This window comes from Fonsecaea nubica (genome assembly GCF_001646965.1).
Source record: "Fonsecaea nubica strain CBS 269.64 chromosome Unknown Scaff12, whole genome shotgun sequence".
NCBI classification, from domain to species: Eukaryota; Fungi; Ascomycota; class Eurotiomycetes; order Chaetothyriales; family Herpotrichiellaceae; genus Fonsecaea; species Fonsecaea nubica.
In genome coordinates this window covers 162,135-177,318 of record NW_019173685.1, presented here as the reverse complement: position 1 = coordinate 177,318, position 15,184 = coordinate 162,135, and the positions used below count along the sequence as shown (strand labels likewise).

Here is a 15,184-nt window from a genome sequence, read left to right as displayed (position 1 = left end):
AACCATCTGTCCGCGGAATCATGTATACGTCGGTGCCAGCTTCCACTTGCACAGCAGGAATCCAACTGCTGAAGCTCGACCATCTGACTTCCAGATTTTCAGAAGCCATTATCCAGCTGTTCGACCCAGTCGGACATCCAACACCAGACAGATACCGATGCAGGCCAAGTCATTCTTCGTCATCACTGTCGAGCACCGTCCGTGCACCTTTTCGTCGTCCGTGACTCGCCGCTTTGTCTCTAGTCACTGGAGAAACACGTATCGGGGAGCTGTGGGTTTTCGCCTTGCATGCGTTAATTTTGTTCGTCTTTGCTGAAACGAGGGCCTCTAGATCAGGAAAGTCATCATCCACTGCGTCGTAATCGATGCTTTGCTGAGATACGTAGAATCGTTTCTCCGCCTGAGCCCCTCTCTCTTGGAGGATAAGTGATGAACCCGGCATCTTCCGTGGAGGAGAAAACAGGTCGTCATCGGTACTATCGTCGAGCACTGACATGGCGGGTGGTCCAACCTCTGACGGATGGGAAGGTCTGGGATCCGCTTCTTCGTCGTCGATGAAACTGTCATTGTCGTCATACTCGCCGATAGAGCTACTCCTGAAGGTGCCGCTGGATACAGCTGTTGGAGGAAATGCTCGAGGTTTCGGGTTCGTTCTCTGAGCTTTGTTCACATGCGTTGACTGTTTCGTTTCCAGCAACTCAGGCAAGGCCTCGTCGTCCTCTGGAAGCATCACATATTCCGATGGCCGACTCCAACCTTGTCTTGGATTCCGCATGGCTCTGAAGGCTCCCACCAAAGTCTTCGTTGTCCTTGAGTGTTTGACGACAGCGGTCTTTCCAAGCTGCTGCTGTTGGTGTGGGTAAACGTCGAACCGCACGATTTGGATGTACTCGTCTTCGGCGCCCGCGAGTCGGACATAGCGGTCTTCGAGATCCCGCTCCTCGGTTTCGGATAACAGCACGTCGTTCAAAGTAGGTAATGCGGCGACATCGCAGTCCTTCTTCGACTCTACACGCTTTGTCGGAACCTCCTTAGTCTTGGATCTCTCGTTCTTCTTTCCATTCCCCAAGAAGGTGAAGCCCGTCTCAACGCCATCCGGCATATGGAACTTCTTCGGTGGCTTTTTGGCATTCTTGGGTTTCCGCCTCGCGGGCTCAACCGAGCCAGGCTGCGTATTCTCGACCGGAATATCCACCACACGTTTGTCGACCGCGGGTACGATTTCTTTAGGTACGATTCTCGCCGACAATTCTTCATGGAAATTGAACTCCTTGCCACTTGCAATCTTTTCCTGCATCTTTTGATAATTGTCCTCTGAGTGGGCAAAATCGGATTCTTCTTTGCCACGCATCATGAGCAAAACGATACTTCCGGCCCGCTTGCGCCCTGTCCGGCCCATGCGTTGAAGCATTCTGATAGGCGATTTCGAGCAATCATAGCACACAATCAAGTCGACTTCACCGATGTCGAGACCTTCTTCCCCGATTGACGTTGCGACAATAGTGTTGTATTTTCCCGCCTTGAATTGTTTGATAACGCTCAATTGCGTCTTTTGATCCATCCCTTCGGAGCCACCTTTCGTGCCTGACTGGCCAACAAACACATGTGCTCGGATCATAGGACCATGGCGATTCAGTACTCTGACAATTTCCTCGGCACTGTCTCGATAGTGCGTAAAAATCATGATTCTAGTATTCGAAGAACTGGCGTCGTTGCTACCACTTCGACTCTCACCAGCATCCATGAAGTGATTAAGCACGACCGTCTTTAAGTAAGACAGTTTGGGATGTCCGACAAACTCAGGGTTGTTAATCCACCCCTTGAGCCGAACCATCAGTTTCTTGAAGTTTTCATCGTCCACAATTTGTTTCGCGTATTTGCCACCACCGGAGGCCTCGCCTGCAAAAATGTTCATCTTGTGGTAGAAAGGTCCGATGCCATGGTATTTCAACAATTCGATGTTATGCGCCAGACTCATCAGAGTAGAAGAGATTGCTTTGATCATGCCTTTCACAGAATGTGGAGCTCTTCTGCCAGCTTCTGACAATTGCCACCTTTCCCAAGCCTTCTTCAGACCGAAAAGGGTGATCATTCGCGGATCCTTCCCCCAAGAAGCGCCTTGAGAGTGCAACTTGTTCAACAGAGGTTGCAGTGTTGCTGAAAGCATCTCTAACGACATGGTGATCTCATCCGAGTTCTCAAAGATCTGGGTTTCGACATTTCGCTTGTGAACAAATTCGCGTATATCCAACGATTCCTCGGTCCTGATTTCGACTCTAGCGATTCCGAGACCATCGATCACTTCTTGCACCTTTTCTACGTCTTTCCCTGGAGTTGCTGTAAGAGCCAGGACACGAAAACTGGAGTTGTATCGTCTCAAAAATTTGACCACTTCCACATACGCATAACTTCCGGTTGCCTTGTGTGCCTCGTCAACCACAACTAGCACAATCCTTTTGGGATCACAGTACCCATGTTTGAGATCGTTGATCAAGGTCTGAGGCGTCATGAAGAAAACCCTCTTCTCTTGCCACTCCTCTGCTCTGATCGCTGGAGAAACTTCCCCAGTCAACATCGTGGTCTGAGATCGCGGGATACCAGCAATGTTGAAGCAGGCATCAACCTGCTGCGAGACTAGTGGTTTTGTCGGCGCCACAAAGACAATTTGTGCACTTTTCGTCCATCGATACCAGTTCAGCATGATAGTAGCGGCAATGAATGTCTTCCCGAGGCCGGTGGGCAAGGCGACCAATACATTGTGAAAAAGGCCCTTGTGCACAATGTTATATTGGTAGTCTCGAATTCGACCAAGATTTGTAGGATAGACCCACGTAGCCAAAGCATCATAATCTAAATCATGATGAGTTGGGGGCTCATTCCGATTTGCCAGTGGCCAATTGTGGACCCTGGACTGCGATTGCGTCGCAGGAGGCTGCGTAGTATGAATGCCGTGCAGAGTCGTTTGACGGAAAGAGTTGGATTTCTGTAGAAGTCGAGGAGCAGGATTGCGAATGATACCGCCCTGCACACTTTCTAGGATTGCGTTGTCATTTCTATTCGTCGTGCTGTCACAGTCGTTCAAGGCTTCCAATAGTTCGAGATCGTCCTCGTCCACTTCAAACTCATCACTATGGGTAGCGATCTGGGAACCACGGCTTACGGTGGTAGTACGATGTCTCTCGGCGGAAGATGAGGGCGACAGGTTCTTCCGAGGTTTCATCCATCTTGCACCTCTGATTCTAGATGGACTGGAATGCTGCTGAGTCAATTGTGTAACAAAGGTATCTGCCGGACGGTCCCCATACTGAGGGACATAGATACGTTCTTCATACTTAGACTTTCTATTTTCTTTTCCGGCGGCATCCTCGTTTGTCGGCAAATCGTATTGGTCGTGCTCCGAGCATGAAGAATCGTCCGAATTGGAATCAAGTCGGCGGCGCTTTCGAGCGCGCGGATTCAGGTCGCGTTGGGAACTGGGGACTAGAACATCAGAGTCGTCTCCGATCTCATCATCTAGAAAGTCCATAGCTTGGGCAACTTAGAACCTGGTGGAGGGCTGATAACTTGGTGCAACTTCGAGATAGGTGGAAGTGACTTGGTGGGGACTGCGGGCGACGCGAAAAAACGCGCGAGGGATTAGGAACGCGACATCACGTGATGTCAGTCGCGCTCTTTTTCTATTTACAATGTTTCCCTGCGTCTAGGCATTTCCAGACTTCCTGAGTCGATATATTGAACTCACGCACCGCCATTTATCGTATGCTCGACAAACGCAAGTTGGACGGAGCCCAGGAGATGAGCCCCGTTCTACTACGCGCGCTGCCAGTCTGCACGAAAAGGTTGCACAATATGCGGTGGGACCAGCTGCTGCTGGACTCTGTTTACCCGGTGCCACTTGTCAATCAAGATACTGAATGCCTTGTACAGGGAACCAGGTTAGGGGCTTATACGAATCTTTAGACGGTTATATCAAGGTCGTCACCTTCGAAGTCGTCCTCCACGAGGCACGAGCCGTCATCGCGATATTGATCTCGAGGAAGTCGACCGGACAAGCTTGATTCGCAAATTTGGTTGTTGTTGTTGAGCTGCGGGTCAAGGATGTTCTATAAAGGGCTCTATATTGTCTTTGCGGGATATACTTGTAATATGCGGATAAGGCATATAACCCGGAACTGCGTCCAAACAACCAATACACTGAGCTGCGCGCAGAGATGTTGGCGAGGTCATCGATCGACACGGAGCTTGACTGCAGATCACTGGCAATCCGTCTCTCCGTGCTGGACATTGAATCGAGTTTCCTGGTCCTGTCACTAGCCGGCGTATTCGCTTTAGCAGCCATTGGCCAACCCCAAGGAAGATCCTCCCGTTATTGACAGCCCGTTGACAAAAGTTCGCTGTCATGCCTGCCACTTCTCTTTGCAGATCCGCCTGCGTGCCACAGGATATTCTGGCTCTCTTCTGTACCAAGTCGTGGTTCTGGATATAGAATTCTGTGGTCGTGTGCGCGTTGATGATGCGACTGCCACTATACGGCGTGCGCATCTCACGTATCTAAGTTTTCTTGTCCGCAGACCGCAGCAGCCTCGTCGGCACTATGATCACTCTTCCATAATTGTACGTGATGTGATGCCTGTGGACCCCAGAACCATTGAGGGGCCAGCGCCTGGGGAAATGGAACGGGAAGCCGAAGTTCGACAGAACACGAGGGCCAATTTCCGACAGTTGGTGGCGGCCTTTGTTTGTTCGTTGGCGGAAATTTGGCCCACAACGATGACAGCATGAAAATCCCCGGTAGAGGTCAACGGGCGGCGAAAACTCAGCATCTCTCTTCCGGCGATGAGGAACTCTACGTACAAGATCGAAGCTGTCGTATGCTCCGTCTTGTGTGCCTGTCGAATGGTCAAGGGCACTCTTCCACCCACCCCTTGTACACCCAAGACTCGACCACAGTCTGAAACATGCATAACTCGCCACAAACAAAACAGACGGTCAATGGTCGGGGAGCAACCCAATCTGTCTCACTGGGCTGCATGTTTCGTCGAATCAGCTCTTAACGTCGGATCGGCCCACGAAAATCAGCCCAAGGATCGAAAGTCCGATAGGGAAGCGTAGCCTTAATTTCAGCTCCGTTGGAGCGGATCCCAGGAAGACCCCTTCCGAGGCGCTGTCCAGTATGCGCCGAGAAAAGCTCGCTTCAAGCTATCCGAAACAAGCAGCGTCTTGGATAGGCCCTACAAAAACAGGAAAATCCTGGGGAGATTTGGTCTCGTGGGTCGCTTGGACACTGGATCCTCCTGGAGGTGTCAGAAGTATTTTACTCCCTGGTGCGCCCAAATGTATCCTGATCGAGTTTCTCGAGGCCACCGCTTGTTTTGTATTCTGTGCTGGCACTTTTGCGCCGCGACGTTCGTTTCTACACTCGTTCTCAACTTCTCAATCAGGTCTCAGTTGCCTTTACTTCTCTTCGCCTCGTGCTTTATACCAGCGACTTTAGCCTCTCCTCTGCGTCCCTTTGCGAAAATCGTCAACCCCTGTGGTATTTTCCAGACGACCGAATAGTTCCAAGATGCGCTTCTTCACCGCCTTGACCACCTTCGGGCTTCTCGCCTTTGCTACAGCTCAAAATGCAACCGCGACGGATGAGTCGACGATAACCAGCGCTGCCTCGTCGACTGGAGCATCCTCCGCCGCTGCCACGGCCTCCCTGAGTCCTCAAGTCAAGTGTCTCCAGTCCTGTAAGTTAGGTCCTGAAGCACCCAAATGATGAATGGAAACTGAGACGATTGATCGTATAGGCGGTTCCGCGGACGTGTGTTGCCAGGCGAAATGTGTCGGTGTCCCATGCCCATCTCAACTCCAGGCCAATGCGACCACGGAATGCGCTGCCGAATGCCCTCAAGGCAACGGCACCGCCAGCGAGACTGAACAATACGCCTCCTGCCAGGCGTCTTGCATCAGCTCTTACTTCCTGACTGCCTCTTCCACCGCTGCTCCCACCGGCACCCAAACAGCAAGCAGCTCCTCGGGCACTTTTGCTTTCGGAGATGGTACCACGACGACTGACGGGTCAGCATCGGCAACAGGTGGGTCTCGTGCACAGGTTGTGAATCTGTTGAGTTACTGACGACACTTCTAGGAAGCAGTTCTGCCACTGGTGCGTCGGCTTCAGCTTCGGAGACCGGGTCTTCTGGAAATGGTGCCAACAACCTCCATGTCGGTAGTGTGGGACTCGGTTTCCTGGGTCTTGTCATGGCTGGTTTGGCTCTGTAGAACCCACACCCATCACTCGACAAGACTGAAGGGTGGCTTCACTCTTGAAAACGCTCATCGCTCTTTGGCGCCTTCTTCAAACTTTTTCTGAACGACGTTCTGACACGATAATTCCGGGGGAGAGTTCACATTGAATGGTAGTAGCTTAGTTGGTCTCCCTTTCTGGGCAACAATGTCTTTGAGGAAACATGACTTGACCGAATTTTTTAATTCATACCTGTTTCCAGGTTTTCCGGCCATCGCGTCGAACGGGACAGCTTCCATGGAGGTCCATTGCTTCGGAGAAGAGCACGGCAGAAATGCTGTGTAGTGACCTAGAAATCCAGTCGCTATACCTCGTACATTGCGGCATGACAAAGTAGAATTCTTCTGCTTCTGCTGTGTAGCTACTACACAAGTGTAAAGAAATAGATAAATGCAGCACTCGGCAAGAACCTGTAAGTACCACGGGCTTGGCAACGAGGCTGCAGATCTCAGAGCTTCCGAGTTAATAATATTGGCCAAACTTCATCTTACCGTTATGGGCGTGCAGTTCTGATCTAATGTCGTCAGAGTGGCTCCCGAGCTTCCTGCATGTTTTCCCTTCACTGCAAGAGGTAGGAATATCGAGTAGAGGAGAATTTGTTTTTTATGATCCCCATCTGCCATAAACTGCGCGATTCCAATTGCGTGAACCATAACTCGCTTCTAGCATCCGGTCCAACCCTGCCGATCCTGATCCTCCGACCCCGATGTTGAGAGCGCCTTTGTTGTGGTCCGAGAAAGAGACGGATATTGGCATCTGGATACAAGAGAAATGGTAGCCACAAAGAGGCCGATCTTGGAGCCGCACCCCGTCAATTACGAGTCCTCGATCCCTCCATCCCGAGTCGGCAATGACTTCCTGCAGAGTTTCGAAGCTTTACTGCCCAAGTCTGTCGCCGTCATTAGAGCTCCTAAACTCCGAAGACTGATGTTGGCGATTGCCTTTCTCGCGACTTGTTCGATCATTCTGTGGATAAAAGTCATAGCTCCTCTCATCGAGGAAGGGAGATCTGCATGGTCCGCGCTCAAGTCGAATTCCGCGGCCGGGGCTGCAGGTGCCGTGAGCGAGGCAAGCCATCCCAAGTTCCCGGGCATGGTGCTCGTCAAGACGCTGGATCCTGCACTGCTTCCACAATCCTCCACCGATAATACCGGCGTCCACTCCAGGAAGAAGAGGCTGGTATTCGTTGGCGATATCCATGGATGCAGAGAGGAGTTGCAGGCTCTGCTGAAGAAAGTACAATTTCATCCTTCGACAGATCACTTGGTTTCGGTTGGAGACATTGTTTCCAAGGGACCGGATTCGCTCGGAGTGATTGACCTGTTGCGGCGTTACAACGCTTCGTGTGTACGCGGGAACCATGATGACCGGCTTTTGTTGGTCGCGCAAAAACTTCGACACAGAGAGTCTAAATCAGGCACGCTTCACAAGACAGAGCTAGACTCAGCTGATGAGTCTGCAAAGGCCACTGATCCAGTGCGCAAATTGGCACGGTCGCTCAAGACAGAGCATCTCGAGTATCTACAATCTTGTCCTGTCATTCTTCGCATAGGGAAATTGAAAGCATTCAAAGGTGATGCCGTGGTAGTCCACGGAGGACTCATTCCCGGACGAACTCTGGAATCCCAAGATCCTATTTCGGCCATGAATATGCGGATTATTGATCTTGCCACACGAACACCCTCCAAGAAACACAAGCACAAAGGGAGTGTTGCTTGGTATAGATTGTGGAACAGATACCAACAGCTATTACCTCTGGGGCAGCGCTTCGGGGAATTGAAGGGTGATAAACATCGACGAAATGAACAGCATATGACTGTTATCTACGGCCATGATGCCAAAAAAGGATTACAAATCCATAAATACACCAAAGGTCTCGACAGTGGCTGTGTCAATGGAGGTAAACTTACAGCCTTGGTTGTGGATGGGCACGGAAAGCAAAAGATTTTCCAAGTCAACGGCAAGAATTATAGAGAGGGAGCATCGCTTCCAGTCGACGTTCTTCGAGATGGCGCACCATCACACCCGACAGAAGAGAAAGAGGGCTGAAGCTGAGAGATGCGGCAGCCGTTCATGTCTTCTTCGAGCATTTGGTATTGTCGACGGACGTGGCCCAGCTGTGGCCGAGTCCTAGATCGAGATGTTAGACCGGTTCGCAAGAAAGAAAATTACGGCCCAGGGCAACAAATTACTCCTTGTCAAGAACAGTCCCAAGTCGAGGCACAGTTCTAGGAGAACAGACAGACAAGAGATGAATCGACAAAGGTCGAGATAGGCTGTGGAAACATGCGACAACGTTGACAAGGCATCTCGCTTCCAGCTGGTGATAGCGCCTGATATAGAACTGACCCAGGCCGCACGCTCCTTTCCAGCGAGGAGTCAGGTAGTCCCACGACTATCGGACTTGCATTTTGCTTCGACTGAAGGAATCCGTCGTCGAGTTTGAGACCGTCAAGATGCGCATTGTGGGGTTTCCTGACTTTCTCGGTTGGTCAGGACGTCCTTCCCAGTGGAATGTGGCCTGGTCTGTGTGTGGCCATAAGATTCTTTGTTCGGGGTGTTTCACTTTTCTCGGTCATCAATTTTATTCCGAGAACGGAAGGTTTTTCTTTATTTCACTTATCACTTTGAATTCATTTTGAGCTGATTACCAGCGTGTCTCCTTACAATTCCTCATTTGGCTTCCTTTGTTCTCAAGTCTCAGTGACCCATTTCGACAAAGAAGGGACCGTCCGACTTGTTCTTCATACACCAAGGATTGGTAATATCCATGATCCAAGATACGCCTGAAGCTGTCTTCAAAACAAGCCGTACTCGTTGGAATGAAAGGTGATCAAACAGCCAGCCAGCCTGGGAAACCCTTGGATAGAGTTTGCTCGTTCCATCATGGACTCGCCCCCTGGTTCCTTTGGATCCGACCGAGCTGACAGCCAGGAGAGACCATCAACACAGAGCCTCGTCACACCCGAGGGAGACGCACGTCTTCGAGCTTTCTCAAATGTGGGTTTAGGCACCTTGACAGCGCCACCGCGAGTGCGGAAACCGGCATCAGCAGCAAGCAGCCGCAGATCTGCGAGCGATAGTCCTGGGAGCAACTCCTCTCTGAGTAGTGGTCCGGAAAGCGTCTATCCGGATGCGCGAACGCACCTGACGAACTCTAGTGCACAAAGCTCTGTCCAACGAAGTCAGTTATCACAAGAATTGAGTTGCGATGCTCAACGTCCGCCAGGGACCAACGGCGTTGAAAATAATGACTCCTCCGTTGATAAGACCGGTCAAGCAGAGCAGCACGAGGAGGAAGAGAATGAACAAGATCAGACACAAGGATCTCCGGAGGCTCAGCATGACGAGATCTTACTCGAGGAAGGAAAGCTCCGCATTAAAAATACCGCACTCGAGCAGGAGCTTCAGGCCCTGGAGTATTATTGTGAAATACAACAGCACGAGCTCGAGCGCTATCGACAGCAACACCTCGCAGCCGAGCGACTTGCTGAGCGTCGCCGACAAGAAGTCCTGGAAATCAAGAGACTGAAGGGACACAGCGATAGACAACTGGCCAAATCACAAGCACGCAACCAGGTGCTGGAAAGAGATAATGCCATGCTCCGTTCGCTGGAGGATGAAAAGCACAAGCGAAACAAAGCCGAGTGGAAGTTAGGAGACCTGTATGGTGAACTTGAACACAAAAGAGCGGATGTTCGCTCGCTGCTGGACGAACTACAGGAGCTTCGCGACTCGAAGGAGGAGTCTGAAAAGGCACGAGAAAAAAGCGAAGCGGAGTGCGAAAAGCTACAGGAACACATCAAGCGATCGGTGACATGGATACGAGCGGCACACAAACAACAGGTGCAGAAAGACAAGGAACAATTTCGCCTCCTTGATAGACATTTTGTGAAGTTCGGCAGACAACGGCGTTCCATCAGCCATGCTTCAGTTCGAACATCGGGCAGACACCAGGATATTCTCGCCGAGTATCTGTCCTCCGCGCGGCAGAGTTTGACCAGCCAGTCACCGGTTTCATCGATTGCGTCTCCATGCCAGGCCATCCTCAGCGGCTTTACGAGTCCGTCTGTTCTGGGAGCATCATCCATGACTACACCTTCCCCAGTGAGCATGCAGTTTTCACCTGTGGGGCCTGCCAACACCACACCCGATCGGCTCCCATGGGGCAAGAAGGTTTCGTTCCATTTAGTCCCGACTCCCTCTCGCGATCGAAGTCCGCGATCAACCCCGGGATCCGCATACCGTCGGCAGTCTTATCCTTATTACTGGAAAAGCAGGCGCAACAGGGCATCACTGGGGCGGGACCCATCAGCTCCTGATAGAGCTTCTCGAGACTACAGCCCACGATTACCAGCTCTTGCTGAGGAGGGTGAGACGCTCGTGTCAAGGACCGTGGCAGGCCGTTCATTGTCTGTGCCAACGGTTCAGGAAGAGCTCATAAAGGTTCTAGAGACGTTACAGTTTGCATCGCCATGGCGCATTATATGGGACAGTTCTAACTGTCGCGCAATTCTCGAGCCAGAGCATGATATTGCAGGCGCAGTGACTATTTACGAGGACAAAAATCCAGTCCAGAAAGCACTGGAGAACTTCGCGGGGTCGTTTGACGATGTGATGGAGGAGACCGACCATACAAAGGGGATTATTCCGTGGCCTGCTTCGTTCATGACTGAGCCCCAACGCTATGCTTCAATACAGGGAGTGTTCACCACCGTAACATGGACTCAACCTAAAGCAGGAAAATCGATACCCCAAATGGAGGCACCGACGACTGGTTTTGTTATTCCCGAGAACTCGACGGGAATTAGCAGCGCCATCGATTATCCTCCTAGCCCGGGGTTGAGGAAACGGCAGAGTGGTATACTATCGGAGACATCATCGGCCGAGGACTTGGAGTCCACACAGGACTCAAGGACATCAAAGATTGCGGAAAGCCCATCTGTCCCCCATGACCAAGCATCACGGCCACCTCTTGCTGCAATGAGCACTGACGAATTGAGTAAAGAAACGAGAGATTCTCTATCCTTGCCTCCGACAGTCGATGCTGAATTTATATCTCCCTCACCCACTGCTATGGAGAATTCCGAGGCCATGAAGAAGACCAAGCTGAAAAGATCAAGAGCAAAAGGAAGTATTTCAAGATGGAAACCCGTGGACGTTTATGACCCATTTACCACCATTTGCGATTGCTCGATCAGGGACATCAACCAAGGTCGCAAACCTCGGGTCAGAAGAATGGCCCTATCAAAGACTTTTACGATGGCAGCAATCATGGCTCTTTGCTCTTGGGCGCTGATTCTACTCACTACGAGCATTATGCCCTTGGAAGTTCCAGCTCTCTTTTACAAAAAGGCGCCAACATGTCGACCTTGTCCGATAGTCTACGAGGGCTATATCCACAGAACCGCTCACGCAGTGTCCAATGTGTCGGCAAAGATGGATACGGTACCATCGTGGCCAGGGGAAGTCCGAACGTCAGCACCTCCTGAGCCGGAGATTTTGACAGAGTGGCTCATCAAGACAATGGTGCAGACCCGGAATGTGAAGGACGCCTCATCCCACACAAAAGCAGCGATCAAGACGCAAACAGAAACCCTTCTCATAGCCCTACCATCCGCTCTCCCTCCCACCAGACCTCTCAGGATTCGGATTCGCCTACCGGGCTCTCCCATAAATGGCACCAGCTGCGGTGGTACTCAATCGTCATCTCTAAGAACCCCACAATCTTTAGAGGTGTTAGGGGACGACAACAGACCCTGGGTGTGTTCCTGTCCGACTCCGCTGGTCAAGCTATGTGAGAAGCCCAAGGCTACATCCCTACCCCTCTCTCACTCTTTAGCCTTGCCAAAAGGAATCGAGCCTACAGCGTACGAGATCGACGAGAGCGCCGCAAAGGCCCGACAACGCGACCTGGAGCTGCGGTGGATGTACAACAGTCCGACACACTGGGGTCTGCTGCCCTCCATTCAGCGATGGGTAGCTGCTCTGGGGAACTGGGTTCTAGAGCTGACGTTGGGTGAGACATTGGGCGCGATAAACTACTGACTGAACATTCGTCTCGCCTTTCCTTAGTTCCCTGGCATAATCACATAAACTGGCACTCGCCGTGGGAAACAAAGCATCAGAGTGCGTCGTTGGCCGATTCAGAGATTCCTGGTGAAGATCTTGACCAGCTCTTCCCAAAAGAGGGTCGATATCGATCCCAGCAGGTAGATATTATCTCATGGGCGGAAGAGCCGCCGCTGAGGGCTAGATCTGCATATAGAGACGTACATAGAACCAAGACACATACCCAAAACGAAGATAGAGGAACCAAGTCCAAGACAAAGACATCTCACCAGACCAGAAAAATGGTGCACGTATGAGGTACTCGGTACATGTTATTTCTTCTCATCGTTCGCCATACATTCGCCATACACCATACTCCCTTCATACGCCGTAGAAACCTATGTCAGTACTACCTGCTTCACGTACGTATATGCATATGTACATACGAGGGGATGGGACGGACTTGTGTCCCGTGGTTGAAAATGACAAAAGTATACCTACAAGTATACCTGGATAGTAGGTATATAATAGTATAATGATACACTACCCAAACCCCTACCTATATGACATCCCTATCCTATCCTATCATATTCCCAGTTATCCCGTCCCCTGTCGTAGCACGTTCGATGATCGATAATCCGATTCAATCCCATCCCCCCTATTCCAGATTGGCTGACCAAGGCCGCGCACCCAGGGAATACGTAGGAAAGGGTGCGCGGGTGAGAGATACGGCGCTTCATTCGAAGAACCGAAAGATTGCGTCAAATAAATACATCTGGGCAAAGAACTTCTTCCTCAAGGGACTGACTGACATTGGATTGAACCGCCCATATAAGTGGGACGATCGTCCATGGTCCCTCTCGCACAGGGATCCTCCTCTTTACGCTCGATCAATAACACCTGCAATGCTCTGGGGTATCTCATAAAATGTATATTTGTGGCTTTGATTTTTCATCTTCCCCTCCCCGCCTCCTCTTATAGTTTTCCAACTCATCCTCAACCCTGGTAATGTGATTTGTTTTGTTCAATGAGATTATTGTTGGTTGATCGAGCTTATATTAATTTCTCCTCCGATCCTGCTTCGACATCCCTATAATCTGGCGGAGGAGGAAGTTCGCCGTCGACCTCCGAATTCTCAATCAAGGCTTCCTTCTCTTCCTCATCAACGACAATCTCCACAACACAAATTTCACGGCTTGCTTGACCCCGTTGGCCATTGCGGTGGAATCTGATCCACAGGTAAGAAATCATTTGGCCGACGAGCATACCGATGGCACTGGCCATGAGACCCCCAATGACCCCCAACAGGGCAGGGATGACAAAGAAACGTAGCGTTTGGTGCAGCATGTGGCCAAAGCGGTGGAAGCGGTGATGACCATGTTGGCGACCGTGACCGCCCTTGTGATGACCGTGAGGGTGACCCTCACCACCCATAGGACCAAGTCCATTAGAGCTCTTGCGACCATGACAGCCCTTGCCCCTACCGTGCCAGCCCTTGGTCGCCGCAGAGGCACGTGCTGTAGCTGCTTCCATGATTGCTTGGAGACGAGCGGCGATGATGGCCCGCAGACGGCAAAGAGACCATTTTGAGGTCGTGTCACAGGTTGTGGCACCCGGTGTATCCTCGAAGGGAATTGTGGTTATGCGTGCAATGGAGGTTTGGTCAGGGGTCTGGAGGAGGTCAATGGCGATGGTATCGACTTTGACAGGGATGCCTTGAAGCCCCAGGATGGTAAACCGAACAGGTAGGATAGATTTATCAGGTTCATCGGCAGAGACGATGGGTGTTAGCCTCTCCCAGGCAAAGTCCAGCTGAATGGGGTCTGTTTGTTGACCGTCTTCTACTCTTATCTGAGGGGCGGACACTAGGTAGGGTATGGAGGCGGTATCGGTCTCGGAGGAGAATATAGCATGATCATTGATGGTCAGGCCTAGTTGAGGATCGATGTCGAACTCGAGATGCTATACAAATGTCACCGTTAGTATGGTGGTGACACAGCCTGAGAAGGCACGTGCTTACGATCTTGTTCTCGACATCTTCCCGCAGTTCGGCTGTATCTTCAGGGCCAAAGTACGGACACCCGGGGCAATCAAGGTCGACAGTATGACCAGTTGTTGCGAGAATCGAGGCAAGTTCTGACTTTGCTTGCTTAGCAGCAGTGGCAACCTCGAGAGGTACCAGGAATGCGGATGCCTCAAGGGTGAGACAGGCTGCGACCAGCGCGGGCGTGATATACATGATTGTTGTGGTGCAATCTGATACGATTGAAGGGGACAAAATCGCGAGATAAGATGACAAAAGTCAACGAGAGGGAGAGGCTTATAACAAGAGCAGCAGGCGAACAGGAAGGAGGAGTTATGGACAGTGCACCAGATTCCTCATTGGGCGTGTTGCGGATGTGGCCGGATGTATATATTTTGTGCAAGGCGTAAGAATAGATCAGCGCTGAGTTGTTGGGTGACGGGGTCCATAACTGGCTGGGGGGGCCTTGCGCCACATTCGGATGCTTACATACAAACAGCCCCCTTAGTAGTAAGGCATCCACTTACAACCTTTGTCGGAGTTGAAAAGTAGCCGAGCCGAACCACCAATCACCCCACTGTACCTCGTATGCAGCCTGATGACCTCATCTCAGCCAGAGTGTCACGTGAGGACGTGACAACTGTTTTCCGGAATAGTGTTGACGCGATGGACCATCATCCTTCAATACTTAATTCAGATCCTTCTGAAACGAAGCAGCTCCTTGCACGCTCTGCCCATTCTGCGTTTCCCAAAAGACGATTCTCGAGAAATCCAGTAAGATGAGCAAAGGATGATATCTTTTCATGATTCATTCA

The 15,184-nt window shown here is 51.1% G+C and overlaps 5 protein-coding genes across 5 annotated transcripts; 3 read left to right on the top strand and 2 right to left on the bottom strand.

Moving 5' to 3' along the window:
- Positions 1 to 169: 169 nt before the first annotated feature.
- AYO20_02738 (hypothetical protein) lies at positions 170 to 3,526 on the bottom strand (the record flags this gene model as incomplete). The annotated part of the gene is made up of 1 exon (XM_022641042.1): positions 170 to 3,526. The coding sequence occupies one exon, from the start codon at positions 3,524 to 3,526 to the stop codon at positions 170 to 172; it is 3,357 nt and encodes a 1,118-aa protein (XP_022502917.1).
- A 2,040-nt stretch (positions 3,527 to 5,566) lies between these two features.
- On the top strand, positions 5,567 to 6,270 carry AYO20_02737 (hypothetical protein; the record flags this gene model as incomplete). Its single annotated transcript, XM_022641041.1, has 3 exons — positions 5,567 to 5,735; positions 5,796 to 6,083; positions 6,137 to 6,270. The coding sequence occupies 3 exons, from the start codon at positions 5,567 to 5,569 to the stop codon at positions 6,268 to 6,270; spliced, it is 591 nt and encodes a 196-aa protein (XP_022502916.1).
- A 796-nt stretch (positions 6,271 to 7,066) lies between these two features.
- Positions 7,067 to 8,344, top strand: AYO20_02736 (hypothetical protein; the record flags this gene model as incomplete). The annotated part of the gene is made up of 1 exon (XM_022641040.1): positions 7,067 to 8,344. One exon carries the CDS (start codon positions 7,067 to 7,069, stop codon positions 8,342 to 8,344), a length of 1,278 nt encoding a protein of 425 aa, XP_022502915.1.
- Positions 8,345 to 9,181: 837 nt separating this feature from the next.
- On the top strand, positions 9,182 to 12,343 carry AYO20_02735 (hypothetical protein; the record flags this gene model as incomplete). The annotated part of the gene is made up of 1 exon (XM_022641039.1): positions 9,182 to 12,343. One exon carries the CDS (start codon positions 9,182 to 9,184, stop codon positions 12,341 to 12,343), a length of 3,162 nt encoding a protein of 1,053 aa, XP_022502914.1.
- A 1,056-nt stretch (positions 12,344 to 13,399) lies between these two features.
- Positions 13,400 to 14,585, bottom strand: AYO20_02734 (hypothetical protein; the record flags this gene model as incomplete). The annotated part of the gene is made up of 2 exons (XM_022641038.1): positions 13,400 to 14,308; positions 14,367 to 14,585. 2 exons carry the CDS (start codon positions 14,583 to 14,585, stop codon positions 13,400 to 13,402), a joined length of 1,128 nt encoding a protein of 375 aa, XP_022502913.1.
- Positions 14,586 to 15,184: the final 599 nt, after the last annotated feature.